This window comes from Ipomoea triloba, chromosome 1, assembly GCF_003576645.1.
Source record: "Ipomoea triloba cultivar NCNSP0323 chromosome 1, ASM357664v1".
NCBI lineage: Eukaryota > Viridiplantae > Streptophyta > Magnoliopsida > Solanales > Convolvulaceae > Ipomoea > Ipomoea triloba.
The window spans coordinates 23,154,526-23,166,257 of NC_044916.1; the positions used below are offsets into that span (position 1 = coordinate 23,154,526).

At 36.7% G+C, this 11,732-nt stretch overlaps 1 protein-coding gene across 4 annotated transcripts; it reads right to left on the bottom strand.

Annotated features, from left to right (window-relative positions):
• Positions 1-1,763: 1,763 nt before the first annotated feature.
• On the bottom strand, positions 1,764-11,239 carry LOC116024070 (peptidyl-prolyl cis-trans isomerase CYP95-like). Of its 4 annotated transcripts, XM_031264982.1 has the most exons (15): positions 11,112-11,239; positions 10,341-10,448; positions 10,176-10,230; positions 9,453-9,541; positions 9,110-9,134; positions 8,299-8,337; positions 7,498-7,615; positions 7,250-7,377; positions 6,647-7,022; positions 5,953-6,056; positions 3,789-3,972; positions 3,449-3,699; positions 2,833-3,418; positions 2,664-2,729; positions 1,764-2,335 (listed from the first exon to the last, which is right to left on the bottom strand). In XM_031264982.1, the coding sequence occupies exons 2-15, from the start codon at positions 10,413-10,415 to the stop codon at positions 2,029-2,031; spliced, it is 2,403 nt and encodes an 800-aa protein (XP_031120842.1). In that variant the 5' UTR covers positions 10,416-10,448; positions 11,112-11,239; the 3' UTR covers positions 1,764-2,028. The 4 variants fall into 4 exon arrangements, with proteins under 4 accessions (XP_031120842.1, XP_031120836.1, XP_031120850.1 ...); XM_031264976.1 differs by having other exon boundaries at positions 2,833-3,699; XM_031264990.1 differs by lacking the exons at positions 10,341-10,448; positions 11,112-11,239 and adding exons at positions 7,995-8,044; positions 9,260-9,309 and having other exon boundaries at positions 2,833-3,699; positions 10,176-10,196.
• Positions 11,240-11,732: the final 493 nt, after the last annotated feature.

The window sequence follows — 11,732 nt, forward strand, 5'->3', positions numbered from 1 at the left end:
AGACGACCAGATTGCGACATGTGTCTCAAATCGAATGGACGGGGAGCCGGCCGTAATGGCTGACTCACGAGACGGTTATTACCTCGAAAAGGTAACTGGCGAGAATCAAGGAGGCGCAATGATTACGCCGTATTGATGGTGACCGTTGCAGAACTAGTCAGGAAAAGTGAGATCAGTTGGGAAAACGTAGCCGGTCGGGAAATGTGAGCCTATACCGGGCTATAGCCCGACCGAGAGGCGGCGTTATGTTTTGGCTACATTGCAGATTGATAAGGTGATTGACTGTCTACCTGGGAATAGTGTGCCCGAGGGAACTCGCTTGAAGGACTACTTTCCCGAGTTATCGTCTCTCAAGAACTCGAGAAAGTGAGGGACTAGTGATGGATACCCCGGCTGGGGTACCCAACCCAAGAAGACTAGTACTGGAGCCCGCTGATTGACTAGTCGGATGGATGTGTGGCCCAAATTGTATGGCTTGCGTGGCCCCATTCGTGGGCGGTGCGCTACCGGGTGAGGCCTAAAAGGCGGTGACTATGCAGAATTTGGTATCTTGGACGGAATTCGAGGAATCTTGCCTATTTTAGAATTTGGTAACTTCTATGGCGATTAGGCAGCTCCAATTGCCTTCATAAATTTATATTTATTAAGATTCCTTCTTATTTCTTTGTGCAGGCTCCTTATTCTCGTATAAATACCCCCATGGATTATATTGTTGATGGTTCTGATTTCAATATAAGTAATACTTATTAAGTATAATTATTCCTTAAATTGTGCCTGTATTTTCTCCCTAATAATTTTTTTGAAGTTCTACGGTAGTGTTGGCCAGCCGAAACGGTTGTCACGCAGTTGTGAAACCAACAGAGTCAATGCCCCCACTTAAATTTAAACCTATAACCTCCCATTTGGGAGAGCTATCATTGAGTTTCAAGTTACTTGGCTTCTTGATTTTATTAATAAGCATAAGAAAATTCAAAGAGAATCTAAGAAGTCCTCCATTAACAAAAGACTTGGTGGTCAAGCGGCATGAAGTGATTCTCCTAAATGGGAAGTTATGGGTTCAAGTCTCTGTGGGGCGATATTGACTCATTGAACTTCAGTAGGTTGAGAAAGTATATATGGGCAGTTACTATATGTAACAAGGTCAATAGCACTCAAAAAAGTCCTCCATTACCACCATTCCTATTCCTAATTCCCTTGCCCACAATTTCATATTGTTATTAACAAAGCACTAAATAGGACAACTCGCCATTAGCCTTGTGCTGAAATGGCATGTAGTGGCTCTCAGGCTCTCCCATACGAAAGGTCACGAGATCGAGCTTCAATGGAGGCAACTCTTTGTGCTTCACCAAGTTTTAAAAAAAAATATGACGACTCATCTTTAACACAACCCCCATTTATACTATAAAAATCCCAATTATTCCTATTCCTATTAGTAATACTCTTATCATATAAAAGGGAAAAAAAAAACTCATCATATTATCAACTGCGGAACAAATTACCCTGATGTATTACTCAAGTTTAATTCAATAAATATTTAAATCAATTTGATTATCATGAAACCGAGCCCCAGTTCATAATGCATTGAGCAAATTTCAACTCCTTTAAGGGTAATTGCATCAATAACTAAATTGTAGTTTTAACTATCAAACTGGATTCAGTTGAATTACACCCCTATCACCAACTATAAAGTTGGGACAACCATGAATGTTATTCATTAGCAGTTCTGCAAAAACAAAGCACATATTGAAATAGCAAAGGCTTGATTAAACATCAGAACTCAACTTTTGCTATAATTCTCAGAATAATTAAAAAGGTTAAGATTTCTCATATCACTAATGCAAGTGTCTCAATGCCATAGCATTTTACTACAATAATCTAACAGAAATCTCCAAGAAAGGTCAGTGAACAAAAAGTTTAATAAAATCCCAACTCACAGAAGAATACCAGGTAATATGAACCAACAGAGAAACACGACTAGGCTGTCTACACATTTGATGAGGTACCAACCCTCAATTTCGTTCATATTAATCAATCTGAATCAGCAGACACGTCTCCATAAGAAACCAAGCCGCCCTTTGCAGGGGGGCTCCTGGATGGCGATATTGACTTCTCCTTGTTCCTCAACCTTGGAGATTGTGATCCATTAGATGACCTTGACTCTGACCGGCTCCTGCTCCTGCTTTGAGAGGGCAACCTCTGCCTCTCGACTCGTGGCGATGCACGATACCTTTCCACAGGAGATGGACTACGAATAGGATTCCGGCTATCACGCCGAGAACGGTAGCGTATTGGACTGCGTGATACACTGTAAGACCTGCTTCTTCTGCTTCTGTATCTGCAAGTGTTCCTTGATACGATGAATATTCCTATGTACGAGGACTCTTAAGAAGCAAAGAGTAAACTAAAAATGGTTGGAGGCTAGAAATAAGCCAGTTTACAAGAAATATTATATATTCAAAAATAAAGTGTATGACTATGCAGCAAGCCCGCACTGCCCTAGAGACATAGTGGAGAGAAGCAACTAATATAGTTGCTTGCAATTCAATCAGTCAGTATATATATATATATATATATATATTTGATGTGACTGATGATTTGTATAAAAAGGTTGCCAATAATAGAAATGTGTAGACAAAATATGAAATCCAAAATATCATACAAACCTAGGAGGAGTTCTTCCTCTTGGTGGACTCCTGTAGCGCCTGGGGGACCGTCTGTAACTTGAATATCTATGAAGGCAGAATTGGAGGTAGGAAAAAATAAAATAAAATCAGAACATTAACAAATTCATCTTCTAGTCAAGAAGTTCGTAATTAAAAGCCTCATTTTTACCTATCACGGTCACTGCGCTGATAGCGGTATGACCTCACTGGAGATCGATCAGGAGAACGACTCCTGTATCTACGTGCATAAGAGTACCGCTCACTGAAGCCTCTCCCCCTTCTTATGCGTTTGGGAGATCCACCAACAGGACTTCTAGAAGAGCTCCTACCATGATCAGAGATTGGTGACCTTCCCCTTCGACCAACACTTACAGGACTCGGACTCCTTGAGTAGCTTCGGCGATTATTCCTACTAGGACCCCTACCTAGACTTGGATTAGGACTTCTAGAAGGAGCCCTACCTGAGCTTCTACTAATACTCCTTCGAGCAGACCTAACAGGACTTCTGCTAAAACTCCTCCGATCAGATCTAACAGGACTTCTGCTCACACTTTTCCGAGATGGCCTAACAGGGCTTCTGCTAGCACTCCTACGAGAAGGCCTAACAGGGCTTCTGCTCACACTCCTCTGAGAAGATCTAACTGGACTTCGACTTGCCGACTTCCAAGATTTCCTTGAAGAGATTCTAGGTGGGCTGCGGACACTTCTAGGAGGCGAGGCTGAAGGACTTCTGGTTCTGCCTCTTTGAGAGTTGGCTCTGACTGGACTCCCACTTACACTTCTGCCTCTAACTGGACTTTGACTAAGACTTCTAGCTGGACTCTTGCTGCTTCCACTTCTCAATCGGCCAGTACTCCTCTCTGAGACGCGATGTGGGCTTTCGTTGATACTTGCACTCCTGCTTGGACTCCGTTTTGGGCCAGCACTGGTACTCCTCACACTGTGTTTTGGGCCAACACTTGGGTCTCTGTTTAAACTCCTGGGGCTTATGCTCATGCTTTTACTCAGAGATCTTCTAGGACTAGGGCTTCGACTCCTGTTTATCAACTTCCAATATAATGGCCATTCTGGGAGGATTTGTAAGCAAAAGAAAAAGAATATGTGCAAGAAGAAATGGAAGCAAACCTAGATTTCCCTGGATGATCATCCACCACATCAGGTTGTCTATCCTGATGACTCTGATCATTATTTTTATGCCCACCGTTTTCCTTGAGGATATCACCTTCTTCCCTCTCAAATATGTCATTGGAATCTCCCTTCTTATGAACAGAAACAGCTTCCCGATCCTCAACAAGAGATTGATTTCCATCTGCAGAAGATTAGCAATGCAATTACATCATCAAGATATCCAAGAATAGGTAACTAAACGGGCAAAAGTTGTGAAAACTACAGAGCAACATTCGTATCCAAGGTATTATTATATATGCAAAATAGTCCTAGAAATGAGGTTATAAAAAATTGGAAGGAATAACAGAAAATTAGAACTATAAGACATTTATCTTTAGCATGATCAATGTTAATTTACAGTCAATAACATCAATGAAGACCACGTTATTGGAAATTTGGAATTTAAAACATCCAATAACTGTGAACAATGATTCAGTTGATGGAATTTTTTGCGAAATAGGGTGTGTACCTCAGTTTAAATACCATAGGTGTTTTACCCAATCAAATATGCATTTGCATTGTCTAATTTCTGCCAAAATAATTAGCACCACTATTCAAATTTGTTCTGTTTTACAAGTACTTCTAAAACTATTCTTTCAGATTCTAGTTATCATATCTAAATCACTAATATTAACTATTAAATCAGTCTCATTTCATTTATTTTACCAAAACAAAGAAGAATGGAGATCTCATTGGAATCACAAAAAATATGCTTCCATCCTTCTAATATAATTTCTATCATGACCTTCAGGTTAAATTTAGTTTATTTTAGTCGTGTTTGACACCTTGATGTAATCTAGTTTGCAAGATCAATCCAAAACCAAATAAGCCAATTCACAGATCCAGTAGATTCTAAATATCATTAACTGGCGCAGACATTTTATGGAAAATATATAATTGTCAGCCAAAATGTAAACGTGTTAAAGTTTAAGGAGAAATTGTTAAATACCCATTTTCTTTCCTGGGATTTTATTCCTCCCATCCAATCCTTTAACTCCATCATCGTTTTCAGAACTATTTTCGGTGTCACTATCAGAAAGGCTTTCTGATGATCTGAAATAAACAAGAGAAAGAAACACAAGCATATAAAAGTTAAACTTCTTGGATAATACCAAACCACAACATGAAAAGAGAACCAGAAACAATCAACTTAAGTTATGCAATATATACAGCATTTTAGCATTTATATAGTTATATTAAAAAACAAAAATAATAAAATAAAATAACATAAAAACATTGGCATCACAATATGTCCCCAGAAGGTATGCATTAAGCAGAAAGTTTTGAAAGCCAACACATATTGACCAAAGCCAGCATCAAATTTGGGCAGGAAGAGACTGTTAATTAATGATGTATTGAAATGTAAACTACATATAAAAACACCAAGACTAAAAACAGATTCGGTGCCTAAGTAAGAGGCATAGGGAAAGGCAATAATATTCTCAATGATGGCGATGTATTATAGCTTATTCATGTTAAAGATGCCCCAATGAAAGGGATGTTGAGCAAAATGCAGTTTTCAAAACTGAAGGACATAACTGAAAATGGGTGCAGCAGATTATTAGGTTACTGGAGAGAGCAGACACTAACGCAATCATATAACATACATAATAGACATAGGAAATTAAATCATTAAATAATACCTTCTTGATCTCCGCCTTAGTTTCTTATCGCGCCTCCTGCGGCTTTTTTCACTGCGATGATCCCTTCTTTTTCCATGTTTATGCTTATCTCTCTTAGATCTCTTCCTTTTCCTTCGCTTGTCATCACCCGATGAGCTGGTTTCGGTTGAAGTGGAAGTAGATGTGTAAGAGAGATCACCAGCATCTGTAGAGCTATCTGATTCTGAAGACTCCGTCTCACTATCAGTAGAACTATCCGATTCTGATGTATAATACCGCACCTTTTTTTTTCTTCGATCCTGGTAAGATTTTTTCTGTTTTCTTTTACGGTAGGTTTCATGATTGTTGAGGGTAGAAGCAACCTTCCCCAATTTCAATTTATTTAGGTTCCTTACATCNGATTCTAAATATCATTAACTGGCGCAGACATTTTATGGAAAATATATAATTGTCAGCCAAAATGTAAACGTGTTAAAGTTTAAGGAGAAATTGTTAAATACCCATTTTCTTTCCTGGGATTTTATTCCTCCCATCCAATCCTTTAACTCCATCATCGTTTTCAGAACTATTTTCGGTGTCACTATCAGAAAGGCTTTCTGATGATCTGAAATAAACAAGAGAAAGAAACACAAGCATATAAAAGTTAAACTTCTTGGATAATACCAAACCACAACATGAAAAGAGAACCAGAAACAATCAACTTAAGTTATGCAATATATACAGCATTTTAGCATTTATATAGTTATATTAAAAAACAAAAATAATAAAATAAAATAACATAAAAACATTGGCATCACAATATGTCCCCAGAAGGTATGCATTAAGCAGAAAGTTTTGAAAGCCAACACATATTGACCAAAGCCAGCATCAAATTTGGGCAGGAAGAGACTGTTAATTAATGATGTATTGAAATGTAAACTACATATAAAAACACCAAGACTAAAAACAGATTCGGTGCCTAAGTAAGAGGCATAGGGAAAGGCAATAATATTCTCAATGATGGCGATGTATTATAGCTTATTCATGTTAAAGATGCCCCAATGAAAGGGATGTTGAGCAAAATGCAGTTTTCAAAACTGAAGGACATAACTGAAAATGGGTGCAGCAGATTATTAGGTTACTGGAGAGAGCAGACACTAACGCAATCATATAACATACATAATAGACATAGGAAATTAAATCATTAAATAATACCTTCTTGATCTCCGCCTTAGTTTCTTATCGCGCCTCCTGCGGCTTTTTTCACTGCGATGATCCCTTCTTTTTCCATGTTTATGCTTATCTCTCTTAGATCTCTTCCTTTTCCTTCGCTTGTCATCACCCGATGAGCTGGTTTCGGTTGAAGTGGAAGTAGATGTGTAAGAGAGATCACCAGCATCTGTAGAGCTATCTGATTCTGAAGACTCCGTCTCACTATCAGTAGAACTATCCGATTCTGATGTATAATACCGCACCTTTTTTTTTCTTCGATCCTGGTAAGATTTTTTCTGTTTTCTTTTACGGTAGGTTTCATGATTGTTGAGGGTAGAAGCAACCTTCCCCAATTTCAATTTATTTAGGTTCCTTACATCTGCATGCACATGAGGGGAAAAAAACCAAAAAAAAAAAAAAAAAAAAACAAACAAACAAACAAACAAAATAAATAATTAATGCTACATAACGAAACACCAAAAAAAAAAAAACAAATGAAACATTGACCAAATGGAATTGCAAGTAAAAATGAACAATTGGATTTATAGTTTCTCAGTTCAGAATAGAATGATAGGGAAGCAAATATAATTACTGACACAAACTCACCCTTAGGGAATTCACCAGAATCTATTATCTTGACCATCACATCAGGTTTCCCTTCTTCATTTCCAACATTTTCAATCTTCTTAAGCACATCATGGCCTTTTAGAAGCTTGCCAAATACAACATATTTCCTGCAGTGTAACATGGCATAAGACAAGCCATTAAATTTGTAAGGCATTATGTAACAATGAGGGTCTTCAAAATTCAAATAGCATTCAGGAATACTGCCACTTCACAGGCAAAGGGCAAACCTGTCAAGATTATGATTAGCACTGAAGGTGAGTGTGAATAGAGAACCACGTGTATCACGGTCAGCAATTGCCATAGACAGAAGACCAGGGGCATCATGTTTCAGCTTTGGTGGCTCATCTGAAAAAGTGTTACAACTTTCACCTGTTAATTATTTGGAAATTTAAATGGTTGATTTGTAATAGGGTGCTTTGAGAAGAATCTAGAAATAACTTTCAAAACAAAGAGAATGGGGGGTAATTAATCAAGAGACAACTGCCAGTTTCTTCCTGCAACAGAATAGTAAATGTAACAATTATAAGCACAAACACCACATGAACCATTTGACAAACAAGGATAAAACTCAAAAGAAACAGGAGGAAACTGTAACCATACATGGAACTCATGAGTTTATATTCGAAAATAATATATAATATGGAGTAATAAAATAATAACAGCGGTATATACACAAATTATATAACCTATCATTATAAAACAGGAAAAAAAAAACACCAAATACCATTGTATTGAAGCTCCCATGCTTGAGAATAAGATCAAATCAGCCTCAACCTTCATAGTCAATGCAAAAAGGAAATCCATTTGCTTTCAAAAAGAATTGATTTCTAGCTAAAATAAGCATATAACTATTTATTAATCAAATAAACATAGCTAGTAACATTAATAAATCATTCATTTTTTGCCAAGTTCAAGATAAGCAGTAATATTCTAATGGCACCTCTACAGAATGTACGTATCAGATGATTATCATGTAGAATGCAACAATTACAGCATAACTGACAACAAAGATGAAAAACAGTTCTCACCTGGGAACTTTGTGCCATATATACTTTCTCCATGATTCCCTGTAAATCAGTAAAGCAAATTTAGTTTACTAAAATGCTCAATCAAGCAAATAAATAAACAAATAAATCAAAAGACATTCTTAAGTTTCAAATAGACTATAGCTAGAAATTTTCATTTATTAATACAAGACCTCTTGAGGTGACACTTGTCAAGAAAGACACTTTCATTTTACCATGAAGTAGCTTATTGCATTGCTCAACAAGACAAGTGACCACAAAGAGACTCATAACTAAATAAAAATCAAAACTCATAAATAGCATAAAAAATTAGTTAATTCTCAATTTAGTATTTGACTATGGTGGCATTTCCTTAGTCCTCAAATAATAATTTGACCTAATTTTGCCATCAAAAGGCTTAAATGGGTTTTGAGGCATTTTATATTAGAGAGGTAATATTATTAAATTAAATAGTGTTTGTGTGTGTGTGTAGGAAAATGCTTTCTTCCCCTCCAATATTTTCCCTTCAAGCCAACACAAAGTTTAAAATACCGCCAGACGTTTGCAATAGGTCTGGGTTGCAAAGGTCTAAGGTCGTGAAGGTTGCACAAAGGTTCCAAGCTGATTTTCTTCTTTCTGATTTCTTTTTCCTTCTTTTACATTTATTAGGGTTTAGATTGTATGGGTCAAATCTATTGAATTTATATATTTTTATATATTTATTAAAAAAAAAAAGGCCTAGTATTTTCAACCCAAAACCTAGAAAACACCTCAAAAAAGCTGTAAGGTGCACACTAGCAACATTAACACAACTTGATTGACAGAGAAGACTTACCATCTTGCCTGAGAAAGTCTCCAGCCTGTAGGGAAGAAAAGGGAGAAAGAGTGTATTAGCAGCAACATAAAGCAAAACCTACATATAAAACAAGCTTTGTGTATGCCATAATTCATCAATTTTGAGGATGTACAATGCAGTAAGTACAACCTTAAAAACTATATCACAAGAAAAGCAGTTGTGACCATCAGCCCTGCATCCTACAGCATAAACAAGGATAGCTGACTAAAAGGAAATGGCCATTTCTAAGTGATGTTAAACTAGAAAGCCAAGACTCATCCAACTGGAATGCATTCAAATTCTTATAGATAAGAGCTGATGCATGACTGAGCAAAATGCATACCTGAGCCATGGACCCCTTGACAATTCGGTGGAAAAGGGTTCCTTTGTAGTGTAAAGGTTTGCCAGTTCTATCACTGATTCCTTTTTCCCCTGTAAATAAACATCTTCATAGATCAGAAGTGGACTTCATAAAGAGTAGATAAATAAAGAGTAGATCTAAGTATGGGAGAACAGGAGCATCTTCATAGATCAGAAGTGGACTTCTAACTGTGGGAGAACAGGAGCAAATACACAGTGAAGGTAAATAAAGAGTAGATTAAGTATACAAGATATAAATATTTAATTAATATCATCTATGGCCTAAATATGCATACTAACCAAAACAAATACTCCGTAATAGAGAAAAGTAAATTTATATGGAGTAATAAATCAGCAAATTCAGCACAAATAGGGGTTTGGCAAAGCTAATTTAATTAGGTTAGTGAAATTATAGATTAAATAATCAACTTTCTATGTGTTTACAAGCTAGTTATCATAGACGATAAACCACTTAGCTTATCTAATCCAATAATCCAAAAATAACATGGGGAGGATTACAAATTATTCACAAACCATAATCATAAGCCTTGCCAAAAGGGTACATGCAAATGCACAGATAGAATGGGAAGATATAGAGAATTAGATAACAAAGAATGCAGAAGTTATTGGGTACAACTGCATAAAACAAATCCTTGTGAAAAGATAGAAACATCTAGCACTATCAATATATGCAGAGATATGAGACCTGTACAAAGTGCACGAAAATTTTCTGCAGTTTTTGGAGCAACATCAGTGAAAAGCTGCAACAATGAACAGTATGTCAGATGTACACTTGTCTTACTAGTATGAAGTTTGGATATAATACAAGAGATAAGAAACTTTGCCGTTCAGTACTGAAAATCTGAAATACCTCAAAAATCATTCTTCTCTGTGGATAACCATCAATACATACATCCAAGAACACCAGTGGCTTCGTCCTTCCCATTTCTGTATTTGCAAGCACTGCCAGTATAAGCAACTGTTACAAACTTACAGTTAGACCGATAAAACCTATTCAGGAATTTTATTACAATAATAATAATAATTTGCACAGTAAAATTAACATTTAGTCAAGGGAAACTACTATGCCTGAAACAAACATACTCATAATTTGCACACAATATTTAAACATGCCAGTTACTACATCAATTGACTTTAAATAGCAACCCAAAATTTATTTTTTTTTTTAAATAACTCTTTTAAAAAATCACAAACCAATACCACAAATCCCAAGGTCAATCTCAATCATGAGCATCACAGCCCTATCATGTATTCATGTGTATAGGTTTAACTAGAGAGACTAATGAATTTTCAACTAATAAGAAAATTACCCTTAATTCAAAATCGCTTAAACCAACCATGTCTAATACAAAGAAATCTGTTTTGCAAAAACAAATTCCAAAAAATAAAAACAAATAAATAGAAGAATCAGCATACACTCTAACAAGTAGATTTTACTGTAAAAGCACAAGGAATAAAACCATCAGAAGAAACCCCAAGCTTCAAAAAAAAAAAAAAAAATACGGCAAAATCAATGCATTACATCGGCGTAAAGTATTACTTGCCAGAGGAAAAATAAGACGAAAAGACTGTGAGATGAAGATAAGAAATGCATCCATCTGTATAGAGAGAGAGGGGTTACCTGAGAATGTCTAGAGCAAGCGAAAGGGGTGAGGATGTGGAAGTCAGAGCACAGATAAGGAATATATGTTAGGGTTTCTTTCCTGTCTAAAATCTAGTACTCCGTAATTTCCATTTTCCAGTACTACCAATGTTATTCTTCTGCACCAAAGAGTTTCGAATAAATTCTGCTTTTTATTTATTTTTGTGAGAAAATTGCGATTTTGGTCTACTGACTAATGAGATCCTATTAATTTCAGTCCACGACTTTTAAAAGTGTTAATTGCATACCCTGACTATTCAATTTCTGTCAATTTTGGACACTCCGGCCAAACTGACGGCCAATTTTGGCCGGAATGTCTTAATTACTCCGTTAAGCCTTAATGTGAAGGGCAAAATAGTCTTTTCTAATTGTCTTGCCGGAAATGTAACCTAGAATCACGTCTTGGCACCGGAAACTATTTCCGTTCATCTTTCTCGATGTTCCGTTCTCGCAGAAACCAGCAGGTCCATCGCGTCCATCTCAATGATGTCGGAATCCTCTCCGTTCATCTTCCTCGACGATTCCGTTCTCGTAGAAATGAATATGCTCCACCAGCAGGTCCACCACGTCCATCTCAATGACGTCGGAACCCTCTCCTCC

Excerpts from the sequence above, each read along its gene's own strand:
- LOC116024070 (XM_031264976.1), bottom strand. The coding sequence starts at position 10,415 with ATGGGAAGGACGAAGCCACTGGTGTTCTTGGATGTATGTATTGATGGT. Across the intron at positions 3,973-5,952 it reads AATCCCAGGAAAGAAAATGG|ATGGAAATCAATCTCTTGTT; the intron begins GTATTTAACAAT and ends AATCTTCTGCAG. Across the intron at positions 2,336-2,663 it reads AGAGGAAGAACTCCTCCTAG|ATACAGAAGCAGAAGAAGCA; the intron begins GTTTGTATGATA and ends GAACACTTGCAG.